Consider the following 15,267-nt stretch of genomic DNA (forward strand, 5'->3'; position numbering starts at 1 on the left):
CAGATGATTCTGTCGCACGCTCAAATCTGAGAAGAACTGAATTTCAGATTCTACTTTCCCTTCCCCACAACCACAATATCCAATCTTGTCTACTTACTAATTAAAAGTTTCACATTCCCAACCCTGAAAATTGAGCCTGGCCATGGCAGTATAGGAACTGGGGCTATATATAGGCATATAAACATGAACAAGTATTTCCATTTATTTTGTTTTTCCAAGGTGCTATGGTTTGAATGTGGTTTGCCTCCACCAAAATTCATGTTAAAACTTGATCCCCAATGTGGCAGTGTTGGGAGGTGAGGCCTAGTGGGAAGTGTCTTGGGCATGGGGGAGAATCCCCATGAATAGATTAAAGCCCTCCGAGGGAGGTGAGTTCTTGCTCTCCCAGGAATGAATTACAGTTGACCCTTTCACAACATGTGTTTGGACTGCATGAGTCCACTTAGACAAAGGTTTTCTTGCACCTGTGCCACCAGAGACTGCAAGACTAACTTCCTCTTCCTTCCTCAGTCTGCTCAACACAAATATGACAAACATGAAAACCTTTATGATGATCCACTTAACGAACAGTAAGTATATTTTCTCTTCCTTATAATTTTCTTCATAACATTTTCTTTTCCCTAGTTTATTGTAAGAATACAGTATATGGCACATATGACACACAAAATATGTGTTAATCAACTGTTTATGTTATTGGTAAGACTTCCAGTCAATGACAGGCTACCAGTAGTTAAGATTTTGGCAGAGTCAAAGGTTTTATGTGGATTTTTTACTGTAAGGGGGGGGTCGGCACCCCAATCCCCAAGTTGTTCAAGGGTCAACAATACCATCCAAGAGGGTGGGTTGTTTTAAAGACTCTGACTTCCTCGGTTTCTCTTTCTTGCATCCTCCCCTGCCATGTGATCTCCTCGCACCACATGCCACTCCCCGCTGCTCCCCTTCTGCTTTCCACCATGAGTTGAAGCAGCCTAAAGCTCTCACTAGATGCAGCTGCCCAATCTTGAACCTTCCAGTCATCAAATAAACCTCTTTATAAACTCCCCAGTCTCAGGTATTCAGCTACAGCAACACTAAACTGACTAAGACACAGGGATTGTGTCAAATAAACCTCTTTATAAACTCCCCAGTTTCAGGTATTTAACTATAGCAACACTAAACTGACTAAGACACAGGGATTCTCTTTTACTTTTATCTAGGCACTTAGTCACCCAATTTCTGGTTATCAACCAACCTATCACATATGACACACAACTGATACCTTTTCTTCAAGAAATTCCACATTCATTACATCTGCTCTCCAGGAAAGGACCATAAGTTACAGTTTCCCTAGGTATAACCATTTCACATCACAACTAGGGTCAGCTGCCCCAAAATAGTTCATCACAGTTAAAAATATATTTATAATTAGTTTTATTTTCATAATTTTGAAATGTAAATTTACTCAAACTTCAGGGAATATTACTCCACATGAGAAAAAAAAAAGACTGAAATATTACACTACACCATTTTCAAAGAATACTTACAGCTTATCATGAAGTAGTTCTCCCAACTTTAATTCTAAAAAAAAAAGAAAAATCCTTTTAATTCTAAGAAAAAAAAGACATTAGCACCTGAAAAAAATGTGCTTGTATTACTTTAAAATTCATTTTCTAAAAAATACTTACTTCTACTCCATTACTAATATAATGCATTCTATGCTGCGGGAAGTCAGGGACCCTGAACGGAGGGACCAGCTGAAGCCATGGCAGAAGAACATAAATTGTGAAGATTTCATGCACATTCATTAAGTTACCCAAATTAATACTTTTATAATTTCTTATGCCTGTCTTTACTGCAATCTCTGAACATAAACTGTGAAGATTTCATGGACATTTACCACTTTCCCAACAATACTCTTGTGATTTCCTATGCCTGTCTTGTCTTTAGTCTCTTAATCCCGTCATCTTTGTAAGGTGAGGATGAATGTCGCCTCAGGACCCTGTGATGATTGTGTTAACTACACAAATTGTTTAAACAATATGAAATCTGGGCACCCTGAAAAAAAGAACAGGATAACAGCGATGCTGAGGGAACAAGGGAGATAACCATTAGGTCTGGCTGCCTGAGAGCCGGGCAGAACAGAGCCATATTTCTCTTCTTTCAAAAGCAAACAGGAGAAATATCGCTGAATTATTTTTCTCAGCAAGGAACAGCCTCTGAGAAAGAGAATGTGTGCCTTGGGGGAGGTCTCTAAAATGGCTGCTCTAGGGACATCTGTCTTTTACGGTTGTAGATAAGGGATGAAGTAAGTCCCAGTCTCCCATAGTGCTCCCAGGCTTATTAGGATGAGGAAATTCCCACCTAATAAATTTTGGTCAGACCGGTTGTCTGCTCTCAAATGCTGTCTCCTGATAAGATGTTATCAACGACAATGCGTGCCAAAACTTCATTAGCAATTTTAATTTCGCCTCAGTCCTGTGATCTCGCCCTGCCTCCATTTGCCTTGTGAAACATGTGATTTCTGTGGTATTTTATTGTGATATTTCTGTGATATTTTATTGCCTTGTGAAACATGTGATTTCTGTGACCCACATCCTATTTGTACACTCTCTCCCCTTTTGCAAATCACTAATAAAAACTTGCTGGTTTTGCGGCTTGGGGTGCACCACAGAACCTGCCGACATGTGATGTCTCCCTCGGACACCCAGCTTTAAAATTTCTCTCTTTTGTACTCTTTCCTTTTATTTCTCAGACTGGCAAACACTTAGGGAAAATAGAAAAGGACTCACATCAAATTATTAGGGGCAGGTTCCCCCAATAATTCTGTACAGTGAGTACTTATGTAAATACAAAAGAATACTATAAATCAAGTGGTTTAAGAAAAAAAAAATACTTTTGAGAATAAGTGACCCATCACAGGCCATAATATTCCAATCAGAATTACCAACCCCATTTTAAAAAATCACTAGTATACTTCCCCAAGTAAACTTTTACATAGAACTGACTGCTACTTCTCAAGTTTTTAAACCATGTTACCATAATCTAATTTCTTCTGTTCCAGTAACAGTGTCAAAACCATTTTTTTAAATCCTGTTGTATTTAAATTATATAGAAAACACTTGAGTAAACAGGTAATCAAAACAGTGTTCAATCACTATAAAGCACTGGTCCTCAACCTCGGCTGCATATTAGAGTCAACTGAGAAACTTTTGAAACCCCAAAGTCCAAGCAGCATCCCAAACCAATGAAATCTAGAGTTGGGAACCAATGAAATCTACAGCGGGGAACTATACACTGGTTTTAGAGCACTCCAGATGATTTTAATACGCAGGTAAGTCAGAAATCACTGCTATAACATGCTAAGTAAATTAAATATTGATGGTGGCCAGGCACAGTGGCTCACACCTGTAATCGCAGCACCCTGGGGGGCCAAGGTGGGTGGCTCATGAGGTCAGGAGATCAAGATCATCCTGACTAACACGGTGAAACCCTGTCTCTACTAAAAATACAAAAAAATTAGCCCGGCATGGTGGCGGGCGCCTGTAGTCCCAGCTACTCAGGAGGCTGAGGCAGCAGAATGGCGTGAACCCAGGAGGCAGAGTTTGCAGTGAGCCGAGATCGCGCTACTACTGCACTCCAGCCTGCGCAACAGAGCGAGACTCCGTCTGGGGAAAAAAAAAAATTTATGGCTAAATCCTGTGGAAGGTGTAAGCAGTTTTCTGAACTGTAGCCAATCTTCCTTAGCCAACTGTAAGTTAAATAACATTAATTTTTAACAGTTCCAGGTACTGAAACAGATAAGAATCATGTATAAAAATACAACAATAAGGCTGAGGCTAGTGGATTACTTGAGGTCAGAAGTTTGAGACCAGCATGGCCAACATGGTGACACCCCATCTCTACTAAAAATACAAAAATAGCCAGGTGTGGTGGTGGGTGCCTGTAATCCCAGCTACTTGGGAGGCTGAGGCAGGAGAATCACTTAAATCCAGAAGGCGGAGGTTGCAGTGAGCCGAGATTGTGCCACTGCACTCCAACATGGGTGACAGAGGAAGACTCCATCTCAAACAAAACAAAACAAAACAACAAAACATAGAACACATACTAGTAATCCAGCAATTCTCAAAGAGTGATCTGGGAACCCAGGAGCCTGCAATGTTAAAATTACTTTGATAATCATACGAAAACATTCATTGTCTTTTTTTATTGTGTAGACACCTGTACTAATGACGCAAAAACAATGACAGGAAGGCAAAAAGGCACTGGAGGGCAAAACTGCTGCAGCTTCAGTACATATCAAGACAGCGGCCCCAAGCTAAATTAATCATGTACCCTGCACTTCCATGCACTTATGGCTAAAAAAAGGCAAAAATTTTCTTCAATCTAAGAATGCCCTTGATGATCACTATTCATTAGGAAAGTGCAAATTAAAATTACAATGACACCGCCTTACACACATTAGGATGGCTACTACAAAAAAAAAAAAAAAAAAACCCTGCAGAAAATAAGTGTTATAAGGATGTGTAGAAACTGAAACCCTTGTGTACTGCTGGCAGGTTTGTAAAATGGTTGAGACACTGTGGAAAACAGTATAGCAGTTCCTTAAAAAATTAAAAACAGGACAGATGCAGTGGCTCACACCCATAATCCCAGCACTGTGGGAGGCCAACGCGGGAGGACTGCCTAAGCCCACGAGTTCAAGACCAGCCTGATCAACACAGTGAGACCCTATATCTACAAAATATCTTTTAAAATTAGCCAGGCATGGTGGTGCACACCTGTAGTCCTAGCTACTGGGGAGGCTGAGGTGGGAGGATTGCTTGAACCCTGTAGTTTAAGGTAATAGCCACAACAGAACCACTGAACTCCAGCCTGGGTAACAGAGCAAGACCCTGTCTCTAAAAAAAAAAAGGAAAAGAAAAAAAAAATTTAAACCAAATTACCATATGATCCAGCCAGTTCAAATTCTGAGCATATACCCAGAAAGACTGAAAACAGAGTCTCAAAGAGGTACTTGTATGCTCATGTTCACAGTAGCTTTATTCACAAGCACTAAAACATGGGAAACAACCCAAGTGCCCACTGACAGATGAATGATAAGCCATGGTATACACATACAATGGAATATTATTCAGTCTTAAAAAGGAAGGAACTTCTGACATGCTACAACATAGACTAACCTCGAGGACATTATGCTAAGTAAAAAAGCCAGGCACAAAAAGACAAATACTGTATGAGTTCACTTAAATGAAATACTTAAAGTAGTCAAAAATAATACTATAGGGCCAGGCATGCTAGCTCATGCCTGTAATCCCAGCATTTTGGAAGGCCAAGGCAAGCAGATCACCTGAGGTCAGGAGTTCGAGACCAGCCTGCCCAACGTAGTGAAACCCCATCTCTACCAAAAAAATACAAAAATTAGTCAGGCATAGTGGTGGGTGCCTGTAGTCCCAGCTACTTGGGAGGCTGAGGTGGAAGAATCACTTGAACCAGGAGGCGCAGGTTGCAGTGAGCTGAGATTGCGCCATTGCACTCCACTCTGGGCAACAGGGTGAAATTCTGTCTCAAAAACAGAAAAAAAGTCATAGTGTAGACTGCTGGTTACCAGAGAATGGGGAGAGGAATGATGAAGACTTACCATTTGTTTAATGGATAGAGAATTTTAGCTTCACAAGATAAGAGTCCTGGATATGAATGGTGGTGATGTTAGCACGACAAATATATTAAATACCACTGAACTGTACATTTAAAAATGGTTAAGCTGGTTAAAAAAAAAAATTTCTCTTGAGACAGGTCTCACTCTGTTGCCCAGGCTGGAGAGCAGTGGTGCTATCACAGCTCATTGCAGCCTTGACCTCCCAGGCTCAGGTGATCCTCCCACCTCAGCCTCCTGGGTAACTGGGACTACATGTGCAAACCACCATGACCGGCTAATGTTTTGTATTTTCTTATAGAGACGGGGTTTCGTCATGTTGCTGGGGTTGGTCTCAAACTTCTGAGCTCTAGTGATCTGCCGCCTTGGCCTCCCAAAGTGCTGGGATCACGGGCATGAGCCATCACGCCTGGCCTAAGATTGTAAATATTATGTTGTTTATTTTAACACAATAAAAAAGCTGGGGAAAATAAAAGAACAATCTTGATAAAGCAGTAAACATTATTGCTCTCAGGGCCAGGGTGCAGTAACTGAGGTACCTATAGAGCAAAATGTATTCACTTTTAGTTCTTGCTTTCTTAAATTTTGCACCGTAAGGTACCTCACTCACTTCACCCTAGCACCAGCCCTGATTAATTTCACTCAGTTTCAACTTTGTATAAGTTGTTAAATATTCTACTTGAAAAAATGGGAAGCAGACAAACACTTCTGCTGCATATCAAAGAAAGACAGTTGTCTTGGGGAAAAAAATTTTTGCACAGCTAGGCACAGTGGCTCACACCTATAATCCCAACACTTTGGGAAGCCGAGGCAGGTGGATTACTGGAGGTCAGGAGTTCAAGACCAGCCTGGCCAACATGGTGAAACCCCGTCTCGACTAAAAATACAAAATTAGCTTGGGATGGTGGCATGCGCCTGTAATCCCAGCTACTCAGGGGGTTGAGGCAGGAGAATTGTTTGAACCCAGGAGGTAAAAGTTGCGCTGAGCTGAGATCATGCCATTGCACTCCAGTCTGGGCATAAAGAGCAAAACTTCATATAAAAAAAAAAAAAAAAAAAAAAAAAAACACTTGCACAATTATTACAGAACACTACTTTTACCTGAAAAAACAAAAACAATCAACAGACTATGTTATTCAGACTTGAGAATGTGGCATTTTTAAAAAAAATAAATGAATCTGTCACTTCAAGAAAAACTGACGATATTTGTTGCCAATAATAAAATTTGAGCTTTCAAGCAGAAACTAAAATTTTGGAAAATATGTATCTGCCACTGTAAGTCTAACAATTTCCCAAAACTTAGAAGAGCTTTCTGTATTGGTAGTGATAACAACAAATGTGCTTATTAATATTATATAATGAAACGTGTTAACAATTTGGAAGATCTAGCCAGGCGCGGTGGCTCATGCCTGCAATCCCAGCACTTTGGGAGGTCGAGGCAGGCGAATCACTTGAGGTCAGGAGATCCAGACCAGCCTGGCCAACATGGCGAAACCCCGTCTCTAGTAAAAATACAAAAATTAGCCAGGCGTGGTGGTGCACACCTGTAATCCCAGCTACTCTATTCAGGAGGCTAAGACAGGAGAATCCCTTGAACCCGGAGGCAGAGGTGACAGTCAGCAAAGATCGCACCACTGGACTCCAGACTGGGTGACAGAGCAGGGACTATGCTCAAGCAAATCTGAAGAGATCCTGCATACTATTGAACCAACGTGTGCCAAGTGGCAATGCATGTTAAGAATCGACATGGTTAAAAAGCCTCCGAAATCCCAACACTTTGGGAGGAGGCCCGAGGCGGATCACAGAGTCAGGAGATTGAGACCTGGTGAGAAACCCACGTCTCACTAGCTTTAAAATTGCAGCCGGCCTTGAGGTGTGAGGCATGAGTGTGCTGGGAGGCTGGGGGCAGGAGAATATAGCATGAACCAGGGCCCGAGGCTGCAGTGAGCAGTCCCTTCACTACACTCCAGCCTGGAGTGACAGGCGAGACTCCGTCTCAAAAAAAAAAAAAAAAAAAAGCCACTCAAAAGTTCAAGAAAGAGCAGTTTTAAATGTAACAGGCACCAAGGTCCATTTATTCGGGTTTCAGGTCCAGACTGCAACTAACCTTTAAGAAATGACCACCTGTCAAAATTTCTGGAGTGCCTCAAGAGAATACTTGAGACACTCAGAACCTCCATTTTCAAGCTCATGGGAGGGCCAAGTTCTCATAAGCTACAAACTAAGAAAACAACATATGTGGCAACAGACTGAATTATAGAAGCAAATATGAGAATTCAGCTGCCCTCTGTTATGCCAGACATTAAAGTGATTTGCAAAAATGTCAAACTCTACTTTTCCATATTATTTTTGTTTTGGAAAATACAATTATTTCTCAATAAAAAAATATGTTATTTATGTTAACATACAATGGGTTGTTTTCTTGTTTTTTTGTTTTGAGATGGTGTCTCACTCTGTTGCCCCAGCTGGAGTGCAGTGGCATGATCTCAGTTCACTGCAACCTCCACCTCCCAGGTTCAAGCAATTTTCCTGCATCAGCCTCCCGAGTAGCTGGTACTATAGGTGCACACTGCCACACCCGGCTAATATTTTTGTATTTCAGTAGAGGTGGGGTTTCACTGTGTTGGCCAGACTGGTCTTGAAGCTGACCTCCAGTAATCCACCCATCTTGGCCTCCCAAAGTGCTGGGATTACAGGCGTGAGCCACCATGCCCAGCCCATCATCGTTTTTAAATGGATATTTTTTAAATGTCTCAGTTTTAAATTCTAATAATCATATATATATAAGACAAAAACATAGACTGTAATTTTTGAAAGTATAAAGGGGTCCTAAGACTGAAAAGTTTGGAAACTGTAATAATCTATCATGTATTTAGGGTAAATGTGGGTACCAAATAGCTTCATCAAACTTAAAAACACCCCACAGATCTAGAAGCAAGTCAATCACTCTTGGCCTTGGTTTCCTCATCTGTAAAATGAAAGGTCAGACCAGATGACTCGGAAGATTCCTCAGAACTTCAGTAATCAGGGGTGCAGTGGCTTACACCTGTAATTCCAGCACTTTGGGAGGCCAAGGCGGGTGGATCACCTGAGGTCAGGAGTTCGAGAACAGCCTGGCCAAAATGGTGAAACCCTGTCTCTACTAAAAATACAAAATTAGCCGGGTACGGTGGCACATGCTTGCAATCCCAACTACTTGGGAGGCTGAGGCATGAGAATTGCTTGGACCCGGGAGGCGGAGGTTACAGTGAGCTGAGATTGCGCCACTGCTCTCCAGCCTGAGCAAAAGAGCAAAACTCCATCTCTAAAAAGAAGAACTTCAGTAATCGTATCTCTCACTAAACTTTATAGACAGTAAACTTAAGAATTTACTCACGAAGCACAGTACAAGCACCCCCCTGCATGATCAATGACTGAACACAGAATCATGATCTTGTATAGCACTACAGAATTGAGTAAATTGGGCCTTATCCAACCAAGCAGCATTTCTCAAAAAATTTAATGAGAAGGATAATGTTTCAAATTATCATTAGCCATCAAAGCAATGATATCATCACACATCATTTAGCCTCTGAAAAACTCCACCGTATACTAATAAGAGAGTAACAGTCAAAAAGGCAAGTACCTTTTTAGTATTACCACCAAACTGTTTCAACTCTGCATATCCTGCAAAACAGTCTTGGGGATCCCAGCAATTCCAGATGACACCAAACTACTAAAGTAAGGGTAACATGATAAACTGTTTTGTTTTTTTTAAAGTTACTTCTACTTTTAAGTTAAAGCCTTAAGAAGGCTCAATAGTATACAGCTTACACCACTCAGAGCAAAGGGAAATATCTGATATGAGGAAAACTGGACTCAAGCCATAGATGTAATGATTCAAAATTTAAAACATCGCAGGAGAAAAGAAAAGTGCAATGAAAGATCTGGAAGATGAAGTTGAGGAAAAAGACATCAAAAAATAGGGAAAAAAGGGGTCGGGCACAGTGGCTCACACCTGTAATTCCAGCACTTTGGGAGGCCAAGGCGGGTGGCTCACAAGGTCAAGAGTTTGAGACCAGCCTAGCCAACACTGAAACCCCGTCTCTACCAAAAATACAAAAATTAGCTGGGCATAGTGGTGGGCGCCTGTAGTCCCAGCTACTCGGGAGGCCAAGGCAGGAGAATTGCTTGAACCCGGGAGGTGGAGGTTGCAGTGAGCCGAGATTATGCCATTGCACTCCAGCCTGGGCAACAAGAGTGAAACTTTGTCTCAAAAAAAAAAAAAGAAAAATAGGGAAGAAAGGATAAGAAAAAAATAGAACAAGTTTAGGAGATTCAATATCCAAATAAAAGACATTCCATAAGGAGAGTATAGGAAAAACAAATAGAATAATTCAAGGATGCTTCCTAGAACTGAAGCATCAAAGTGAAAAGGTTCCAGACCACTGTGAAAGTTCCGGACAAGGATGACAAACAGAAGATCCCAAAAACTTATGTATGAAAGGTATCAAGGCCAGGCATGGTGGCTACCACCTGTAATCCCACCACTTTGGGAGGCTGAGATGGGTGGATCACCTGACGTCATGAGTTCAATTGCTGGCTGGCCAACAGGGCGAAACCCTGTCTCTACTAAAAATACAAAAATTAGCTGAGCATGTGGCAGGCGCCTGTAATCCCAGCTACTTGGGAGGCTGAGGCAGGAGAATTGCCTGAACCCAGGAGATGGAGGTTGCAGTGAGCTGAGATCGTGCCATTGCACTCCAGCCTGGGCAGCAAGAGCGAAACTCCATCTCAAAAAAAAAAAAAAAGAACAAAGGTATCAACATATAACTTTCACAAGTATCAGAATGTCATCAGATTTCTTAATAGCAAAAGATCAATGGACAATGCCTTCAAAATTCTCAAAGGCACCCAGACATAATATCAATCAAGTGGGAGGACAGAAAAAAGACATTTTCAGATATTAAGAGCCTCAAAACATTTCATCTCCCATGCACTTTACTCAAGAAGATAATAATGATGTCCAGTTATAACAAGAGAGAAAAGACACCCCAGGCTGATGAAGAAAAGAAGATCTCAGAATGAAGTTACATACTAGGTACAAAAGGCAATAAACCTAGATTGCAGTTAAGAGGATCAAGAAGAAAGATCTATAAGGAGATGACACCACCAGGCTATCCAATCAGTCTGAATGTCTTATGGAGATTTAGACAACTGGTAAAGAGTCTGAAGTAGAATTAATGATAAGTACACCAATTTTTGGGTAAAAATTTTTGTGTAAAACAGAAGATGTATGCAGGAAAGAAAAAGTAGTAATAGTTTTACTGCTTGGCTCAGCTATGAATAATATTTGCATATCCACAGTGTAGCTACCTATAACTATAGGGGGTTAAGTCCATAGATACAGGCTAAACTGGGAATGAAGGAAATCAAAAAGTAGTATAAAAGCATGCTGCCCAAAACCAGCAAGATAAATATCGAAAGAATCAGCTAAAAGGTGGAACGTGGTATCTTCTAGGGACTCCTTTTTTATTAACTAAAGCTCCTAAGATGAAGCAAGATACACTACACGTGATGAAGGGAAAATCTGGTAAGAGCATTTAACCCTGCAGAAGAGCCCTCAAACTGCATCAAAGGGCCCACTCACACGGCCTGCTCTATGTCAATGCTAGTTGCTAAGGATGTTAAGTCCAGTATCCATATGTTCCTTTCCTGAAGAATTCAGGGTTTGAGAGGTTAAGTGACAGCTGAACCTTCTTGAAAGTAATCTAAATGCAGTAAACTTGATATCTAAATGCGGTGAACTTGCAGCATTATTGATATTTTGAAGAGGGTAATTATTTGTTTGTGGGGGCTGCCCTGTGTGTTGAATTGAATGAACAGTATACCTGGCATGTACTTGTTAGATGCCAGTAGCACCACCTCATATACACTGTGACAATCAAAAATGTCTCAAGACATTAAAGTCCCCTGAGATGAAAAATCACCCCCAGTTGAGAACCACTAATCTAAAGTGATCCATAAATGCCAGTGCTGGCCATCTTGCCCATGCCCCACCTCTGATAACAGTCTGGATGGCACAGAACAAGGAAAGCAATTTTACAGGTTGCCTAGATCTTTTGCCAAGACAATTTCCATCCATCCATCCTTTTCCTCTTAGAATCAAGTGCTAACAAACAGTAAATTCCTAGAACAATGACTCTCACCCCACATGTATGGGAGTGTGGGGGGCAAAAAAGATGTCACTGAAAGTTTCACAAAGGATTTGTATTTTTTCCATAATGTTTAAGAGTGATGTAATCAGTTCAATGATAATCTTAGAAAAAAAAAAATCACAGAATATTCCAGATCACCTAGATAATAACACTATAATCAAGTATCAACATAATTTCAGTGTCCATGCTTGTGGTTCATGATTATGCTGGTTACAGGCAATCCCCCAAAATGACAGCATTTTATGCACTGCAGTGGTTCTCAAACTTCTGTAGTCCCAGATCCAAATATTCTCCAGTATGAAGAAACAAGGCCTTACAATATTCATTCATTCTTCAAACAAATGTATGTATTGAGCACCTACAAATGTTCTTGGTGAGAGAAGACAGAAAAGAATGGAAGAGCAACAAGAAGCTTAAGCATCCCAGGTTTTACAAGAGGCAAGAGAAAGTGTAAAAGGAATTTTCCTAAAGTACTAAACAAGAACTGCAGAAGATGAATGGATATGGAAGGCCTTAACCAATGGTGCTGGTAATAAAAACTGACTACAGAGGAATGAACAAAGCCAGGCATGCCAATCTTGTGGCTTCCGTGGGCCACAATGAAAGAATAATTGTCTTAGGCTACACATAAAATACACTAACGATAGGTGATGAGCTTTAAAAAAAAAAAAAAAAAAAAAAATCGCAAAAAAAATCTCGTAATGTTTTAAGAAAGTTTACGAATTTGTGTTGGGCCACATTCAAAGTCATCCTGGGCCACATGCAGCCCTTGAGCAGTGGGTTGGACAAGCTTAAACTAAGCCATCAAAGAGAGAAAACGGAAGGAGAGATTGGGCCCATATCCTCCTAGACTAAAACATAAAAAGAATGGAAGTCAGCACGGCAGATTTTGCATTACTTCTGGACTCCAGATACCACTGGCGCCATCATCCTAGGAGAGAATGTTGCTATCCATAGTGTGGAGAAGGGAATCTGGTGGGCAGCAGCAGGAGGAGTGTATGTCATATGATCATTTATATTTAAGTGAAATTTCCAAGTTGTGGGTTTATAATTGAGAAAGCATCTAAATAAGAAAAACCAAATGGAATAGGTAGAAAAATGAGACAGTTTAAATTAGGCAAGGTTTCCTAGAGAAGGAAAGCCTAGAAGCTGGACACAGTGGTTCACACTTATAATCCCCACACTTTGGGAAGCTGAGGTGAGAGGATCCCTTACGGCCAGGAGTTTGAGACCAGCCTACGTAACATAATGTCTCTACAAAAAAAACAAAATAAGCCAGGCATAGCACGTGCCTATAGTCTCAGCTACTCAGAAGGCTGAGATGAGAGGATTGCTTGAACCCAGCCTATAGTCAAGGCTATAGTGAGGAATGATCATGGCATTCTATGCACTTCAGCCTGGGTGACAAAGCAAAACCCTAACTCTAAAAAGAAAAAAAAAATTAATTTATAATTTTTTTTTTTTTTAAAAAGCCTAGAAGTGTTACTTAAAATAATCACATATTTCCTATCAGGCAAAACAACAATAATGACTAAATTACAAATAATTTAAAAAAGAAAAAAATAAGAGCCTCAAGAGTAGTTATAGGGAATGTGTGCCACCTGATAAGAGCCTCAAGAGTAGTTATAGGGAATGTGTGCCACCTGCCTAGTAGGAAATAAAATAAATCATAAAAGTTAAAAGTTTGTATTTGAGTCAGGACTTTAAAGAGCCACTAAAAAAATAAGTACAAATGTGCATTAAAAACAACTTCATCATCAGTATGCAGACTATTTTGTGGTACTAAAAAAATCACCAGAGTCTAGCCAAATGCCATTACATTGTCACCAAAGGGGAGAGACTACTGCAAGTTAAAAGAAAGAATGTAACCATATCTGTTTCAAATTTAGTTTTTAGAAAGTCACTAGAACAGAAGCCTAAACCATAATCAAGACTACAAATCTGATTATTCCAAGAAGGGAAAATAAATACCACAGGCTCAAGAACTGCCAACAGTCTTTAGTCCTAAATCTATATATGAAGATTAATTCTACATCAATTTTTTTTAGTTCCAGGAAGGATACCTCACATCTGTGCCACTCGACACAGTGCAAGAGCTAATTATGGAAGAGTTAATAGGATGGTATGATGTTGTCCACAAAATGGCATGCCACCCCCTCTCTATCCACAGTGAAGCATGGATTAAACTTTATCTCCCACTCAAGGTTCCTTCACAAAGAAATAAGGCTAATTTATGATATAACTCAAAGGCAAGCCAAAACATCTCTCCCACCAGTATTCTGAACTGCTTTCTTGGGTTCAAGTTTTCTTACAATCAAAAACAAGTAGAGAATGTATATATGAAAGCAAGCTGCAAGACTAAAATTAAGAGGACCTCTATAGTTGTATTTCATTGAGACTAAATTCTGCAGACCTGTGGTTTTCAAACTGTGGTATGCAACAACCCTGCTGAACATCATGTCCCACGGGATTCAAAGACACAGGATAAAAATTTGCACAGCTGCCTAATAGCAAATTAATGTGATGATGTAGGAAGCAAAAGACCGTTAACATAAATGAAATGTAAGTGTTCCTCTCAAACAACAAACATGTTGTAAAATGCAAACTCTTCCATGAATTTCTAAGATAAAACAGGAAATTATAAAGATATCTTGTATCTATGAATTAAGACACTTTGAACTCTACCCATAAGATCTGAGAAGGAGAGGTTGAGAAGCAGTGTACATGCTCACTCTCCTCTGCAGTCACCAAAAGTTTAAGGAACACATCATCTCTCATGTTTCTTTCACCTCTCCAGCAACATGAACTTATTCATTCTCATATGTTACCCTTCTCCATTCTGTCAAGGCCTAGTCCAAGGCCTTAATGCCCTAATCTGGGCTGAGTGCAAACCTTGTCTAAGGTTATAGATTCTTTTCATCCTAATCCATCATAAATTATGCTAGTAGAGAAACTTTATATGCTTTCAACTCTAAATTAAATACCTTGAGTAACAACAGTTACCATCATTGAATGCTACTACAGATCCAGTACTTTATATCCACTGTCTCATTTAATCCCCAAAATTCTCTAAAGAAGTTCTGTTTTCCAGAGTAGAAAACTAAGATTCAGATTAATTAAACTCCAAGGAAACTAAACTAGTAAGTGACAGAGTTAGGACTCCAGCCCATATCTGACTATAAAGCTTACTCATTACTTACTGAGAAACTACTCCGTCCAAGCCACTGTACTGATCAAGGGGAATAAAATTTCAATCTTATGCTCAAATCCATTAAAAAACTCCTACTGCCATAAAACTAGCTCAAACTAAAAAAACAAAAACAAACAGAAAACATCAATGGCACTAAAGACCCTCTATAATTCCCAGCATTGAAAACTGTTTTGCGGCCAAGCAAAATTACTTATTATTCCCCTAACATAAAATCCTCACTGAACTCT

The 15,267-nt window shown here is 40.1% G+C and overlaps 1 protein-coding gene across 7 annotated transcripts in view; it reads right to left on the reverse strand.

Moving 5' to 3' along the window:
• Positions 1–15,267, reverse strand: part of NAA35 (N(alpha)-acetyltransferase 35, NatC auxiliary subunit) — an 89,458-nt gene that overhangs the window by 71,486 nt on the left and 2,705 nt on the right. For all 7 annotated transcript variants that reach the window (XM_021927598.2, XM_021927600.2, XM_021927601.2 and 4 more), the window contains exon 3: positions 1,524–1,557. In XM_021927598.2, coding sequence (XP_021783290.1) covers positions 1,524–1,557 — 34 coding nt within the window. The remainder of the gene's footprint in view (positions 1–1,523; positions 1,558–15,267) is intronic.

Source organism: Papio anubis, chromosome 13 (genome assembly GCF_008728515.1).
Source record: "Papio anubis isolate 15944 chromosome 13, Panubis1.0, whole genome shotgun sequence".
Taxonomy (NCBI): domain Eukaryota; kingdom Metazoa; phylum Chordata; class Mammalia; order Primates; family Cercopithecidae; genus Papio; species Papio anubis.